This window comes from Sceloporus undulatus, chromosome 6, assembly GCF_019175285.1.
Source record: "Sceloporus undulatus isolate JIND9_A2432 ecotype Alabama chromosome 6, SceUnd_v1.1, whole genome shotgun sequence".
NCBI lineage: Eukaryota > Metazoa > Chordata > Lepidosauria > Squamata > Phrynosomatidae > Sceloporus > Sceloporus undulatus.
In genome coordinates, this window is record NC_056527.1 from 59,241,724 (window position 1) to 59,259,562 (window position 17,839).

The 17,839-nt window shown below is 38.6% G+C and overlaps 1 protein-coding gene across 11 annotated transcripts in view; it reads left to right on the forward strand.

The window, feature by feature from the left end:
- ARPP21 (cAMP regulated phosphoprotein 21) overlaps window positions 1-17,839 on the forward strand; it is a 257,279-nt gene that overhangs the window by 209,781 nt on the left and 29,659 nt on the right. For all 11 annotated transcript variants that reach the window (XM_042472521.1, XM_042472515.1, XM_042472523.1 and 8 more), the window contains one exon: window positions 9,302-9,428. In XM_042472521.1, the coding sequence (XP_042328455.1) occupies window positions 9,302-9,428 (127 nt within the window). The remainder of the gene's footprint in view (window positions 1-9,301; window positions 9,429-17,839) is intronic.

Genomic DNA, 17,839 nt, shown 5'->3' on the forward strand with positions numbered 1-17,839 from the left:
TGACATAGGAACTTCCAAATGGAAGTCAAACTACCCATATGAAACAAACTTTGCCATATACCTTAGAAGTCATAATTACATTACTGATTATTACATTTGACACTATTTCTATAGGATGGCATGGCATGTGTACCTTTTCCTTCTTCCCTGCTGTCTCTTTCCCTTCATTTCCTAGCGTATGATTGGCACTCTAAAATATTTTCTTTTGTCTTTCAAAATGACAAAACTATCAGTATACACATGTGCAATGAAACAACCAGGTCAGATAAACCTTGACTAAGTAAAGAAAAAACATATTAAATTATTGTAGAGATCACATGAAAGTTTCTTCCAAAGTGCATCCAACTTTTCTCTGATTTCCATTTTGGTGGTCAAATTTATAATCTTATGTTTTAAAAACATGCGGAGGGAGTTGGTGAGGCAGACTTATCTGCTTTCTCTTTTTCTCACCATATTGCTGTTCATACATTTTCATTAAGGTATTCTGGAAGCAGGTGCTTTTTACCTTGCCCCTTTTAGGTAGGCACACATGGCCACAGTAGGATCAGCTAAAGAAGTATACCAGTCTTCCACAGCTCAGCCTTTGTTGATTACTTTGTTTACTGCAGACTCACTGCTGCATCTAGGCAATGAAATCTGGTTCTGCAGCCACCATTTACCATCCTTCGAATGCTGATACTGCTAAAAAAATGTCTAGCTAAGCAGAGAACAAGAAGGGAGGGGCTGGGAGATTGTTAAAAGTCTTCTTAAAGAGAAGGTTCTTTGTCAGAGGCTTTGTTAACTGAAGTATGGCTATTGTTGTTTTAAAGCAGGGTACATTATTTCAGGGGTAGGCAATTTATGGCACTCCTAAGGCTGTTTAACTGCAACTTGCATCAGCACCAAGTCACCATAGCCAATGATGAGCAATCCAAGAATATTTTGAGGGGCACAAGTTGCCCACTTCTGCAGTACTATAAGTCTTCTCATTACCAAACAAGAGGAAGGCAGATAGTAGATTCACATGATGAACCAAATGAGCTGTTTACATAATTTCTCCTGTTTTCTTTGAGTTGGACAACTCTTTATGGCCAGTTGATGTGGAAGTCATTAGTCACTGAATATAGAATGGCATTATCACTTCTATGTATGAAATGAGAAATCACTATCTGAACACTGCAAATGGAATTATTTTTCTGGAGGACAAACTACACATTCAGCCGAATGATAAGCTGAAGATATGCTGATGTATGTACCTGTCCTTTAAGATCCAATACTTTAAAACAGTTGTGCTTCAAGATGCGTCTTTGTGTTATTATTACTATTAGAAGAAGGTAAGCAATATATCCATGATTCCAGTTTTTCTTGGTTGGAGGCATAGTTGGCACATTGTCTCTAGTAGAAGTACTAGCAGTGAATCATATTTAATTGAGCTGAACATGTAGGACATGGCAGATCTATAATAGCTACTGTCTTCTTGGAGACTGATTAGGCTTTACAGCTTGCCACCAAACATCCCAGTCTGCCTCCTGAGTGTCTTCACAGAATTTGGAACATTATTGACAAGAAGCAAAATACCCTAAGGTTTTTCTACCCATCTTTATTACATACATTTTATCGAAAAGTGAGATACTGTAATATAATTAGAACAAACTACAATTGAAAAGTATTCCATTACTCTGAAATCTTATGGTCTCTCTCTCCCACACACACACACACACACACACACACACACACACTCACTCTTTCTCCTGCTCTCCCTCCCTCCCTCTCCACACCCATTCCAGCCCCTGACTCCTTATTTCCATTTCTTGATCTTTAAAAAGCAAACCAGTTTCCTCCCTGATTGTATTTGTGTTGATGATTGGCTAGAACTAGGGCAGCAGCAATTCCAAACTAAGTTGTGGTGTCTCATCATTTTTACTTCAAGGGCATTTTCTAACAGTTTGGATTTGGAGAGCTATTGCTTTCATTATATTAATTTTAAAAGGTATACTGTACTACGTTTGAAAAATTAAAACTTGCATAAGATGCTGTAGTTGTCCCTATAATAGTCTTATGTCCTCCCATTCCTCCTGGATTAACTTTTTAATTAATTAATGGCCAAGACAGACAGGTGGAGAAACACTGCCCCTTTTGGCTGTGCCGCATTACCGCAGCAACCAAACAGCGTGGTACTGCTGCGCAGCAAAAAAAGAGCCACCTAGAGCCACTCATATGACCACATGTCATGGACATGCCCACATGTGAGCAGTGCCTTGCAATTATGGCACCACCCGCACCTAGTAGGGCTCAGCACTGTGTGGTTGGTGCACGGTCCCAAGCTCTACTGTCTCCGCCAGGACACCACTACCCATTTCAGGCATGACATTAAGGGGTAAGGAGGGAAGAAGAAAGGATAGGGATAATGGACGATTTGAGAACTGCATGTTGTCTTAAGATGTGATAACTTGCTGGGAAGTGGGAAAATCATGAAAACACTGTTGTCGATATTGGGAAGATTGTGTGGTACTGATTTGTATAAACAAAAAATGCGGTATGGATATTTATAGAAACCTATTAGATATACATATTGAATCTTGAAACATCTCTAATTTCTTCCTTCTTATCTGGCCATGGTCTATATGTTGCATTTAGCAATGATCCTAGCATGAGCCAGACTTCAGTTCCCTTAGTTGAGATAATGAATTTGATACTGATTCACAATTAATCTTTTTGAGTTAATTCTGTCATTCCTGTAGTTGCTTCCCATGCCAGGAACATTCAATGTTAAAAAAAATGCAAGATCCAATTATACTCCAAATAGAGAGTGCACAGTCCATAATTTCCTTTGTGAAACTTTGTATTAAAAAAAAGAAGACATAAGAGTACTTTCATACTCACAAATACCCTTGTTTATCCTTTCTAATTGGTTTTAATGTTTTGGCATGCCCTCTGTAGTAGTCCAGGAATGCTGCTTCTCTCTTTCCTTCTCTACATTGGTAGCAGGACCAATGGAGGCAACCTGAAGATAACACAATGGTGAATCTATTCACATGTTTTCACTACACATGCTCCAAAGCCAGTAGTGTTTCTCAGGAACATTAAATAGTTATAGTACTGGGAGGAAAGAACAGAGAACAAAAACAGCAAATTTAACGTAATAGAATTGTGAATATTTGCAGCTAAGAGACTTTTCAGGGTTTTTTTATGGTTCATTGCAAATTGTTCACTCTCTGGCAGAATTTTCCTAACTCACAGGATAAACTTGATGTCAATTTTCTCATTCATGCATGTATTAGTTTTTGTTGGATGTTATACTTCAGGTTATCTAGTAGTCACATTGAAGAACTGAGAGAGAAAAAAAACATTAAAGCTCCTTCAGAATCCAAATGTATTAAGAAGCATCCTGATCAGCACCTGTGCAAATACCAATATGAAACATATTTGGAACACAAACACTGACAGAAAGTTTTGTTCGTTGTTTGTATACATCTCACCTTTTTCCCAGTTCAGGATGGCATAAAACAATTAATTATTATTGTTGTTGTTGTTGTTGTTATTTATTTTCTGCTTTTTTTGGAAAGGAATCAAAGCAGATTACAACAGTATAAAATTAGAACACCGTGCAATTAAAAATTACGATTAAATTACAATTTAAAAAGCAAAAAAAAAAAAAAAAAAAACCCTTGACCTAAGAGATGTCTATAGGGAAAAAAAGATTTAAAACCTTTATCCAGCTCTTTAGCTCAATCCATATTTTAAGAGGAGAGAAAAGGATGGTTGGTGTCTTGTTAGTGACATACGTCAGTATAATGCTGACATATATCTTTTGGAGGAGGGCATTGTGAAGGGAAAAATAAACCACCTTATCCCCTCAAACTCATCAGCTGCCTCTTGCAGACTTCCCTGAAATGGCCAATTAATAGCTGATGGAGAGCAGGGAGTAGCAGAGAAGCATCTAGCAGTGTCTCTATAGCCAGTTACAGAACAAGCATCACCTGGCGGTACATAGCTGGTTGCTTCTCCACCTCTCTTCTCTGGCCACTAAGTTGCTTTGTTAGGGGGGCACAGGGAGAGGGGGGGTCAAATGGGAGACGATATGGAGTGGATTTTAACCAGGGTACAAGTTTACACTCCATTAACCCCTGCAGGGTCTTGACCCAGTGTCTAAGCTTCCTTTCTTTCTAATCTATATGTTAATGATCTGATCTCAGAGCAGCAAAACAGTTTTAATTTCCTTGTCAATTTTAGGTTTTCTCATGAACTTACTGTTATATGGTATGCAGATAGAGCAGAAGGCTCCAGTGAGAGAGACTATGGAATGTGCCAGAGAGAACAACTAAAATTCATTTATGTCCAAACTATGTAGCTGTTTTTGAAGATCATGCTATACCCAATTAATGTTCTCTTGGTAGCTAGACTATAGAACAAGTTCATGACATTAATTATATGCGAGTTTACGAGATAGGCAAGATTAATTATCACTTTAAATTCAAAAATATTGAAAACTTTGAGGACTTCATTGGTTGTTCATGTCTTTGGAATTGAGGCAGGAAGATGACAGGTCAAAGCAGTGGCACTTTGCAACCTAAGAAGTACATTGGACTACCTTCCCTTTCATCAGTTGGACCAAACATAGACGTTCGTGCTTCTGAGGCAGAGTCGTGCCTTCTTTAAAAAAAAAAAGTCTTCTTTGGTTTCTTCCTACATCATCTTAACAAAGTATGGCCCGATACATACCTTTCTTAATGTCCGGAGTGGCAGCAGCTTTGTTTCCTCCGGAGGGAGGAATCCACGCGGCTTCCCTGCGGAGGAAAAAGAACCTGAGAAAAGTGGGCTCTTTTAAAGCCTCAGGGGTGACATAACAAGTGAGCCACTGGTGCACTTGTTATGTAAGCGCCACACAGCAGTGTGTGGATGCCATGCGGCACTTACGTAACAATGGTGGCGCCCCTGTACACAGGGCGCCGCCATTGTTACAGTGCCATGCTATACTAGGGTTAGGGACCGTGCGGCTGCTGCGCAATCTCCTAACCCTAGTGTGGTGCCAGCACAGCCCTTTTGCGCCATCTGTACTGTGCCAGAAATATTCTGAAAGATCTGGGGTCATGTCATTTCTTCCCACCTTCCATTAGGTTGCTGATTCTGTCATGGAATGTAAAAAGTGATCAGCTTAATCCGTGTGCCTCAGAGTTTTGCATGTTATTGAAATGATGAGGGTTCTGCACTGTGAAGGCTTTTGTTTTGGAAACAAAATGCCTTTGGAATTTAAAGATCATATCACACATAGCTTCCATGCTAGTTCTGTTGATAACTAATGACTGCAATAGTTTAATAATAATAATAATAATAATAATAATTTGTTTTATTTATATACCACTATTCCAAAGATCATAGCGGTGAACAGCAAGTAAGCTAATTAGCAAGTAAGCTAATTTGCCCCCAACAGTCTGGGTACTCATTTTAGCAACCTCGGAAGGATGCAAGCCTGAGTCGAGCTTGGGCCCTTTTGCTGGTCTTGAACTCGCAACCTTGTGGTTTTGAGTGAATGGCTGCAGTACAGGCATTTAACCACTGCGCCAGTGCCATATTTTTCAGTGTGTTTTCACCTGTGAATGACTAGCTGGTTCAATTATTTTGATTCCTTAGTTATCTCTTAAAGTAGACACAAAGTCTGGGTTGGTTTATTGTCATCATTTGTGGAGACAAGGGGACTCCAGTATTTAATCTTGCAAAATATTATGGTTCAGTTATCCAAAAAAATTATCATCATGATGTGAAATAATTCTTTGTACCATGAAGTCCTGGTGTCAGAATTGGTATCAAAGTTATGGAGCTTGTTTGTAAATGTCTAATTAGTTTCTATAATTGTAGAAGATACAGGGCCTCCTTTCTGTCAGAACCAATCTCATGGATGACAAATGGCAATATGGGAGCATGCCCAGTCAGTGCTAGATTATCTTTGGACCAAAAAAAAATTGAAGTTGGGTCATCTTGGGAGTCTAAAGATATTAAACATCGATATATTAAAGTTTTATGAAAGCTGCCTTTCCAGCTGCCTTTTAAAGTTCAGTTTTCCATTTTGTATATAAAAAAAAGAGTAGACAGGTTTAAAAAGCAGCACATCTAAGAAGGCTGGAAAGCATTTGTTTTTCACTTGCCTTTTCTTCCAGCTCAGTATTGTCTCAGTCTGACTGAGACATCCTTTTAGAAATTTACCAGGAGTTCTTTTTCACTGCCCAGCTTCTTTTCTCATTGTTCTGTGACTGAACTCTCTGTGGCAAGCTGATGACTAGAAAATGCCCAGAGCAGCCTGATTTTTTTTTATTAGTTTATGTGGGAGAAAATACCCACTTTAGTGGCCCAACATTTCTGATCTTGCATCTCTTTCTTCACAGGTTTTTAAAAAATCATTGCCAACAGTATTGCTAGTGGCCATCTAAGGAGGCCGAAATATGACCCCTAAAGGAGCAGATCTATTATTATTATTATTATTATTATTATTATCATCATCATCATCATCATCATCATCATCATCATTATCATCATCATTCCTGCCCATCTGCTTTGCTCCTAAATCATTCCTGAGAGATTGTTATCTAACCTCTGATGTAGGAGCATTCTCCACCCTCTGAGGCAGTCTGCTCCACTCTTAAACAGCTCTACTGTCAATAAGTCCTTACTAATGTTTAGCTGGGATCTCTTTTCTTGTAATTTGAATCCAACGGTTTGTATTCTAGTTTCTGGAGCAATGAAAAACAACCATGCCCTAGTTTTTGCATAACGTCCTTTCAAATATTTAAAGATGGCTATCACATTACCACTTAGTTTTCTCTTCTCCAAGCTAAAAATTACATTTCCCTAAGCTGCCCCTCATAGGACTTGGCTTCCAAATCATTTATCATCTTAGACATCTTCCTGTGGACATGTTTAAGCTTGTCAATATACTTCTTGAACTGTGGTGCCCAAAGCTTGACACATGTTTTGACCAAAGCAGAATAGAGTGGAACATTGTACTCTTTGTGATGAAGCTACTGTATCACACTGTATCACACAGTTGACTCATGTTTAGCTTATGGTCTACTAAGGTCCCTCAGATCCTTTTTGCTTATACTCTTGCCAAGTCCAGCATCACACATCCTATAGTTCTGTATTTCATTTTTCCTGTCTAAGTGTAATATCTTATACTCATCCTTGTTTACACTTTGTTAGTTAGCTCTCCAATCTGTTAAGGTCCTCTTGCCCTTTGGGGTATTAGCTAACCTTCTAATTTGGTGACATCTGCAGATTTGATAAATAAATTCTATATTCCATCATTCAAATCATTTATAAGTGTTGAACAAACCAAACAAAGTCCCTGTAACAAAAGAACCACAAAACAGACAACCAACCAAAACCAAAGGTTCTGAAGAGAATATGACCCTGAGAACGAAAATGTTGTCTATAAGGGTAGTTTTACCCCACAAAGATATGTAAAAATTGAATCAAATGAAATAGCACAGTAAAATTCTCCTAATCAGGGGAAATGCCCCTGGTTAAATACCAAATAGACAATATAAGGGTGAGAAATAACACAGTAGTTTATATGGGCAATTATAAAAAGGTTTAAAAATGGAAAAATAGAGGCCAAACGTGTTTCGGCCGAAGCCTTCCTCTACATCCAAAACACTCCACCTATCTACCAAGCATTTAACTTTATCAGAAACATACATTATTGATCAAAGTAAGAAGAGAAGGCACAGTACCAAACCTCAGTTCCAAAGTAATGTGCTATATGCACCATATGTGCTACATATTGCACTGAATTCTGTTCCCCCCTTTTGGTTTAATTCAAGTCTTCAGATGTTATCAACGACATAGCATTCATATGCTTTCCCCTCAAGATCTCTCCCTAGACTCAGACTTCACGGTGACTGCTGTCCTGGAAAAGTGGCTGTGTAATGGGTCCAGTGTGGTAAAATGTAACCAGTATTCTCTTCCAGTGCTTAAATATAAGATGTCAGACACACCAGTAGAAAATAAAAACAGTAAATATTTATTATATAACAAATGAGTTATATGGATTCCCTGAAATCTAGACTCCCTGAAATCTGTCCACACTGCCTGCTCCCAAAAATCTATTCAGATCTTATCAATTCCTCACTTCCTAGTTGGCCTTCACTCTCTCTCTCTGACTGCCCTTGCAAGTAAAGCTTTAGGTTTTATTCTTTTCCACTGTAGGTCCCCTTTGACAGCAGTCCATGAGTTGTGATTGGCTGGTTCTTCCCAGATTTGGCTGACTTCTCATTTCACTTTCCCCATTTCCAGACACTGCTTCCATCACCTCCTGTGAAATCATTTTTCTTTGCTTCTGTTCTTTATTGTTATTATTGAGATTAAAGTATTGATAATGTGATACTACCATATAAGATGTAATCAGAGCCAGAAATGTAAAGGAGGATATTATGGCCCCACTACACCTTGGCAAGGATGTATATTGAGTGTGAGACAAGGCACAAGGATCCCTCGTGCCTTCTTTCGTGTCAATTCAAAACTGCACCAAATAACATTGTGTGTATTTGAATGGGTTAATAAAGGGTCACTATAAGCTGGAAAGGACTTGAAGGCACACAACAACAACAACAACAATTCCAGATATCATAAAAAGATTTGAGAAAGAATGAATATAATTTGTTCATGATCTTTTAGGGGGGCTGTCAGTATGGTGAGCTTTATCCTTTCAACAATCACTTCCTGTTGCAGTTTTCCTGGTTGTGAGGATCCTAAGTGGGGTTTTCAGCTCCTTTCCTTGTTTTTGCAGTGAATCATCTCAGAGACTGCATTTCACCTTCTCAACTACTTTCTTTGGAGTCTCCAGAATCCTGTTTGTTTATAATGATCTCTGGTTCTTAAAGCAGTTTGCACCTTGCAGTTTTCTCCATGACATTATAATCTTTTTATGTAACTGTATCTGTTACGTTTGCTGTCTTACACGATATCACTCTAATGCCATACCCTTAGGACAGACTATGCTTATCAATGATTTCCTTGCTGAGAATTATTTGAAATACGCAAATACTCCATACAGTTGTCTTTCTCTCTCTGTTGTCAGCATTTTTAAAATATTTTATATATATGAAAATTTGTAATATTCCTCTCACTGGAATATTTCCCATGCTTTTAAAAATGCAGACTTTGTGCAGCTTTTACCAGGATTATCAGATGATCAGATGATTTTATAAAGCCTCCACCCTCAAAGAAAAAAAAAACCTTCCTGGATTTCATAAATAATTTGAATATTGCATGATATGTTGCACAGCTTTAAAGGTTTTACATTTGTAGTTTTCCTTATTTTTCATAGATGCCTGTATATTATTATCCATCTGGTCAATACCCTACCTCAGCAACTCAGCAGTACAGACCCATGGCCTCAGTTCAATACAATGCACAAAGAAGTCCGCAAATGCCACAGAGTGCACAACAAACAGGTATTTGCATCTATTATTTGATTCATTTTGTTATGGGTCTGAATGAATTCATATGTGCAGTAGCAGTCTAGTCCTGCATGATGGAGACTGGGGAAACAGTCTTGGTTACCAAATTATACTGTTAATATCACACATGCAGTCTTGAACCCCAGCCTAAGAAAGCTGAGTTCTGAGCTAATTTGGCTCCTAAAAACAAAATACTACAAGGAAATCTGTGCAAGTTATATCTTTCCCCATAGACTCTTCTGCCAGAGCTGAAGTAGGCTCACTTGTTCAGGATCAAGGTAAAAATTAGAACTATATATTGGCCTACCATGGAAAGATCTTCCACTCTTGTCTAAGGATGTAGTCAAGGAAATGTATTCCCTTTCTTACTCAAAGGGACATACTGCCTCTTATTTGTTCTTTGCCTTCAGTAGCAGTGTTATAAATTCATATAGTGTGTACCCTTTGTAAAGTTTAGCATATCAAAGATGCTCCATTTCAAAATGTTGAGTGACCAAAAAGGGGTTTCGTATCTTTTGCCCTGTAAGGCACTGTGAACCTGTATGTCATCCAAGCATCCATCCTTTAAAATGCTAGATTAAAACTAGGACCAAAAGTAAATTACTAGAACTGTGCATGTGTTAGTGATGTGTGTGCATCGTTCTTTCCTGAGGTGTTTGAATTTGTTTCAACTAGGAACCAACAGAGAAAGCAATGAGAAATTATTTCAGTCTAGAGACCTGAAACTCTAAAAGATGCCCAAAATACTTGTGCTTGCCTTGGTAATGCCTTGCTATTTTCCAGTCTTTCTTATGAGTTAGTCATCATGAGCACAGCAGGAAATGTGACTCTGTGGTATCTGTGTGGTACGCTTTTGGTGTAAATCCCTGAAGCAATGTACAGTTGGAAGGGGGGCCGTTACACTGTAAGAGAGTGAGTAGCAGGTCTCACAGTGAACCGGTCTCTTTTCCTACTGTGGCATGTCACTCCCGATTGCAGTCAACAAATGCAGAATAAATTTTCTGATATGTGCTGGGTTTTTTGCACTGGTTTGTGAGCTGTATTTTGCTTGACTATTAAAGATGGCTTGGGAACAAATGATAAAGGGGAATAAATTCCCAATTTATAGCTGTCCAATTGTAACACGTAGATACATCTTAATTCATTGGCATGGACATCAGTGCATTTCAAACAGTGTGTTATTCTGTGGTTTAAGCTGTTATTTTCTAAACAGGGAGTTTAATGAGAAATCTAAAGTATCTGTTCCACAGAGTTTTTAATACACAGGGCTTGTAAACTGCAAGCCTACTGCAACCTAAATTTTCCAAGATGTTGAGGAGGACCTTCAAGGTATGGGTTTTCCTGTCCATCTCTACATGTTTGATCTATAATGGAGATGGAATTGTTATTCTTTCATCATCATCATCATCATCATCATCATCTCGTTTATTTTGGGGGGGAGCTTGACAGACTGCCCCTTTCCTAGCCATACCAGGGTCATGACAAACTCACACCATGGCCCCGATCTGGCCTTTTGAGGGTGCAAAAAGGAGCTGCAAAAACATCTCCTTTTCACGTTCTTCAAAAGGGTGCCATATCCGCAGCAGAGCGGTGCGCTGCATCATGGCACCCTGTGGGCAGAGTCAGGGTTGTGCATCATCTGGACGCAACACCCTGACTCCAGCCCCAGGCCAGCCTTTCAGGCCGGTCTGTACAGGGCCTTAGGCACAATGTCCATTACAAAATGTTACAAAAGCACTGCAGGAAAATTGTAAAAATACAACATGCTACCAGCATGCTTACAGGACAAGTGATATAATACAAGGAAAACACAAATTCTTTTTAAAAAATTACAAGGCAACAATAAGGCGACAACAACTGGTCCCCTTTACAGTCCACTGCTGGTGATTTTAGAAATTTGCAGCAGATCTTTTGGGCTGCTACTGGGAAGGTAGCCACCTTAAGCGTAATCGATTTGGAATGGTCTGCCAACAGACCGCAAATAATATTATGTAAGCAAGCTGGTAGCATGTTGTATTTTTACAATTTTCCTGCAGTACTGTTGTAACATTTTGTAATGGACATTGTGCCAAAGACAAATTAACCTGATGATGATGATTCTTTCATCACAAAACTTGCTCAACAAACATAATTATTTTTTGTTTTCTTGGTTTCCTAAGGAATTAAGAATGCTTTTCTGCCATTTTGGGTTATGCTGTTTTCGTAGTTTCTATACTCAGTCATATTAATTTTGACGGGCATGACTGGTTATGATTAATAGGATTCTTTTCATATCTTTTATTGAAGGAAGTAGTTCATTTACTCAAGAGTAATGTCTCATTTTGCTTCACCTGCTTCAACAGCAAACATTCCATATTAATTTCTAATTTACATTAAGTCTTTCAACCTAAATGCAAAATATATTGTATGAAATTATCTTCTTTTCTTCTGTGATGCTTATTCCCCATTTAACCTATCAGTTAAATTGTGCTTCAGTAACGTGGAAATTACACAGAAGGCAGTATATATGGTTCGGTCTGAACTATGCTAATTTGGTTTGAAAAGTGATTTCATTATAAGGGAGTCTTTCTCATTGCCCAGGTGATATGTTGTATTTTAACTAATAGGTTGTATTTTAGTAGGTGGTTATTCTGTGAGACATCAATCACCTGTGTGGTTGAGGAACTTGTACCCACTCTTTTCCTGTGTTTGAAAGACAATTTCCTGGTCCATAAATTTTGGCTTCTTGAATTTTGAAGATTTCAGCCACATTCTGCTGCAGTGTCATTTTTCTATTTCTTCCATGTATAATTACCTCTTTTTATTTTACACATCATGTATTTCATAATTAGTTGCTTTCCAGGATATCCATATCTTTGAATAAGAATATAAGATGGTATCTTTTAGTAAGCCAATACTTTGGGGAAATCTATCCTATCTCTGAGTTAGATAATGTGTGCATCAGTGGTATCCAAGAAATGCGACACAAATAAATCATTGTGAATTTTGCTTGGACTTTATTTGGGAGCTCTGTGTCCTAACAAACACTGTGCCTTCTGCCATGTTGTAATTTTTGCACCTGGCCCAGAGGAGTAGATTAGCCTTCAAGTTACCTTCCTTTTTACCAATATGTTACTTCCACAGTCTGGTAGAGGGAAAGTGGTTTAGAGGTTTATCTAAGCCTCCACGCCACCTTACCTCCTAGCAAGCTGTGGATATGGGTTCTAGCCATTAGCAAAGGAACTCTCAGTGGCTGAAGCTATCCAACTACTGCCCGTAAAAGCAAGAGGGAAATTATTTTGAATGCTTTTTATTTTATTTTATTTTATTTTGACTTTAAAAGGTTTAACTAACTAAAAAGAGTATAGAACTTCAGATTTGGCTCTTCATACAGAGCAGATGGTGATGATAGATGGTTCATATGTGTGTAAAGCCTATTCTTGTTAAGAGTAACCTTTCAATATGAATTGCTTCAGCATGGACTGGCAGTACTGGTACAGTTTACAAAAGTTTCAAATGTACTTACAGAGGTGTAAAAGGAAGATCTTTGCTCTGTCCAATAATTTGTGCAGAGTCTCAGACTCTCTCAGTGTGCTTGTTTGTAAATGCACATATATGTGTATATCCATGTACACTTCATATTTATGCATGCATATGAGATTTAAGCATACAAGTAACAGTTTAATTTAGATAGAAGCATATTGGAAAACAAGACTTTAATAAATCTATATTATATAATAAGTGTTTGAAAACTGTGAAGACTGATTATTGTTCCTAAAGAGATGTTCCTGTAGATTTAGTAGCACTTGCTGTTGCTGTGGGATGTTGGGAAGTTATGAAAAAACTGCATCAGTGTTGCAAAACCTAATGGGAATTGATCCACTGCAGAATAGCTAATACAGTGAAGGAGAATTTCTGAGCCTTAAGAGCTCAGAATTTCCCCCTTCCCTAATTATTAGGGGGAGAAAGTTCACCTACATATTGCCGTCTTGGAAGCTTTCATCTCTCTTACACACTTGTGACAGCATATAGTTTTCCCACTGTGGGATATAGAGGTCAAGGAAAGCTCTGATACTAGCAATTTGTTTTTGCTGATGAGTAGAGCAATATTAATGACTTCTACAGCAATTGATGGGAGAAAAATGTCAGTATAGCATCCTTAATATGTGAGGGACTATGCATTTTCTCATGGCAATTGTAGGAGAGCAATATGAAGTTAAAATAGCCCCAAGGCAGAAAGAAAAGATGAGCTCACCAAAATAAGGTTATAGTCTAACAGCAATAAATCATCTTACAAGAAGGATGATAGTATCTGTGTGTGTGTGTGCATGTACACGCATGCCTTTAAAGGGTACAGCAAACCTGTACAAAGCAGACAGACTGGCTTGTAGAAGGTTCTGCTTCACAAAAGAGTCATAGTCTTTCCTTCTTAAATTGTCTTTGAAAAATTTAGTTTTTTAAACAAAATTCAGTATTTTTGATTTTTAAACTATATTCCCCCCACCCTACCACATATGCACGCTTGCCGTATGCAGACTTCTCATGTGGTTGGTAAGCCTGGGAGGACAAAATGGCGCACGCGCAGGAGTGTGCCACCTTTGAAATCAACAGGACTTGAGGTCCCACAGTTTTTTTTGGCAAGGGGGCGGGGGGGGGGGGGGGGGTGAGATCTGAAACAGATCCCCTGCATATACAAAGGGCCCATTGTAGCTCATTGTCGCAGCAGCCTTTTAGCAATTAAAAGTATCTGTGGCACAATCACCATTATCAAGTGTCAATGAAAAATCTTGTTTTGTTTCTTTCCATTGCCATTTGGAGAACAGGAACTCCATTAGGCCTGCAATGGACCTCAATCAAAGCTGCAAGGATAGAATTGTAAAGAAGGAAGACCAGCACTGACTATATATTTGCAAATGCCAACACCATTCAGAATGAAGCATTACATTAGTAAGAAGTTGATACGTAGCTTCAGTTTCTAGTCAAGTTTAAAGGTTAGATCACAATGGAAGTCTAGGAAGGAAATATGTAGAACTCAAGCTGTAATCTGTAGACATGTATGATAACCATCTGAACTTCAATGAATGCTTATCTTGACAAACTACTAACATTTAAAAAGTGTTTTTCTTTGGCTGATTGTCATTTTGATTGCCAACATGGAGAGAAATCCAAACAGTATATCTGTTTCTGCTCTTGAGCACTATTACTTTTCCCCGCCTCATATTTCATAATTCAGAACCAAAAATGTGTGCCAAGCCTTACATTCCCTACCTAGTTTTCTATATACCTTCATGTCTAAGACCTGAAGATGTTATTTTTTTTCTTCGGTTGATCATTTATAAATTTCTTTCTTAAAAGTTCCCATCCCCATGCAAATGTATACATTACAGGAGAAATGAAACAAGTATTCTCATAAGAATAATCCACCTCTTGTGTTTCCCACCAAAGCTTCAAGGATGAAGAGAATCTATGTTTTTTCTTCAAAAAAACAAAAACAAAAAACCATAGGTAGAAGACTGCCCATTGTAAATGTCAGAAAAATTATTTGTAATAAACTGCAGAAACAACACTCCTCACAAACATACAGTTTACACAGAGAAAGTATATCAGTAGCTAGAGTTGTCCAGCCTTCCTTTCATTTCAAATTGGAAATGCTACATACTGTAAATACTCATGTATAAGTCTGGAAATTTAAGTCAAAAATTTCACCCCAAAAACCTGTTGACTTATCCACGGGTCAGTGTAAGTGTACTTTAACTCTTATTTTAAAAAGGAATTACCGTATGGCAAAAGGCAAAGTATAATCTCTCCTGGAATCACTGACCACCTTCTATTCTGTCATCCATCCAGCCTTTAGTATGAGCACAAATATGCCTCTGGAACTTTGTAAGTTTTTTGACGTTGTTTTCCATTGCTTCATCCTGTTTAGATCCTTTGTTCATGCCTCTAAGTTTTGTCCTCAACTTATCCACGAGTCAAGTCAAAATCCATAATTTTGGTCCCCAAACCTGCCATTGACTTATACATGAAGTCGACGTATAGTCGAATATATATGGTAATTAGGAAAATGAAAGGCAGAGTATTTTACCAAGATCTACTTTACTTTTGAAGCCAAATTCCTCATTTGTGCTTGTGTGTGTGTGTGTGTGTGTGTGTGTGTTCTTCAGGAAGAGAACAGAAGGTATTAAACAGGAGGCCAACTACTTCTCAGTGACAATGTTGCGGGGGTGAAAGGGGATTGTTGTGTCCTCAGTCCCCATTCCACACTGAATGAAAACACCCACAGAGATATCAGGGGTTCCACTCAGTACTGCTAATCCACATTCTCAATTCCTTTAAGTGCTATTATTCGTAGCTACGTTGATTTTCATTTTCCTTCCTTCTCTCTCTCTCTCTCTCTCTCTCTCTGTTTAAAAAGTGGGGGTAGAGGTGTATTAGTTTGCTTCCCAGCATTTTAAGATAATAAGTTACACTAAGCTCAATAGAGTTTGCTCAGTCTGAATAAGAATAAAGAGGATGGGATATATTAAAATAGGGGGGCACTGAATTCTCAGAGAGGGCAGTGCTGAAAGTCTCCATTCCATGCCTTCTCCAGAAATCAAATAAATCTTAATTTTTAAGGTAAATTTCAGTGGTGGTGAGAACCATGTCAATGTGTCGTAGGATGTTATCACACAGGAAGAATGTCTCTCAATTTTGAAAGAAAAGAAAGTAGGGGCAATTCGGAAATGAACACAATTACGTGGATGGCTATCACACTATAGAAGAACACAGTGCCCATCGTAGTCTAGAATTCAAATTAGCATCACTGCACATGCGCAGTGAGGGCAAAATCGGATCGTGACCTTTTTACACTTCTGGCAGGGCTTGCCTCCGGTTCCCGTGGTTTTGCCTTGTTTCACGTTATTTGTTCATTCATTACCCTTTATTTCACATTATCTAGGCAATTCACATTATTTGTTCATTCATTACCCTTTATTTCACGTTATTTAGGCAATTCACCAATTCAAAATCAGTCCAAAGCAACCTTGTTCTTGGTTTGAGCATTGAGAAGGCAGGGATCGAATCCCACTGAGTGACCTGAGTGACCATCTGAATAAACCTGCCAAGAAAACCCTGTGACAGGGTTGCAAGAGAGAAAGAGAGAGCCAATCCCTTCCCTCCAGTTGGAGAGGATGAGTTTGCAAAGGGAAAGAGCCGGAAAGGGCTGAGAGGGGGAAGGAGGCAGGCAGGCAGGCAGGTAGGTAGAGTGTGTGTGTGTGTGTGTGTGTCTATGTCTATGGGGAGGGCTGCTTCATCCCCAAAACAGCTCCAGAAGTATTCCGAGAGGCTTAGAGAAAAGTCCCCCACACCCGGAGGGAGGGAGGGAAAATTGCAGCCATCAATGGAGCTTGGGAATTGTAGTCTGATTCTAAGACAAACCAAGGAAGACCGAGACATGCAGTCCATACCTGCCAAATTTGAATTGAGGGCAACTTTGGAATGGAACAGGATTTGTAAATTCTATATTTCCCTGAATTTACACATCTCTCGGTTGACCCTGGATTGGGTTCAAACTGACCTAGCATTGACTTTGATTGCGTGTGATAACCTCTCACGCAATAACATGAATTCACATGATTGCATCCGGGATCACACTGCATTGACCTTCCAATTTCCCCCATGTGATAACGTCCCTTAAGCATCTTTCTGAGTTTTCACACACAACTTCAAACACCTTTAATTGTATAGGAAATCAAAAGAAATCCTATAGAAGTTCTCCTTCTCCAGTATCCCAGTTCTCCTGGACTCACAGACATCAGGATATAAGCCTCTTTGTATTTGGCTGGAGTTAAAAGTGTTAAAAGAGTGATAATTAATCTAACGTACCTTTATCCCCACTTGTCCTGAGAGCAGCTTGGAGGAGAAGGTAGAACTTACTGTCAAAAAGCTGTCAAAAAGGAGTGCAACAAAGTGACTTCAAGATAGATTGTGCTCAATGGGATCTAGCACATTAGAATGCTGACAATCCATCTAACACATATTGTTTGAAGATTTTCTAGATAGAAGTAAGGCGAAATAAGATGATAAGCAAGCCTGGTTGTACTTAATGAATCTCGATATTAATGACAGAAAAAGAGGGAGTTGAGGGCAAAGGAGGGAAAAGCAAGAAGGTTTAAATTAATACTCAAATATGTACAGATGTATTGAGGAGTCAGGAGTAACTCATTTTTAAAAGTACAGAAAATACACTCTCCATACACTTTTTTGTGTAAATGATGTAAGCAGTGCAGCTCTTTCAGCCGTCTTTGGCAATTTTTCCCAGCAGGAATTTGAACTAGTTAGCTACTTAGTTTTCATTAGGATGGGATGGGAGGGATCTCAATTTTCTTAGCAGACGCAATAATATAATTATTTGATTCAAGCTTGATCAGGAACAGAAAGGACAA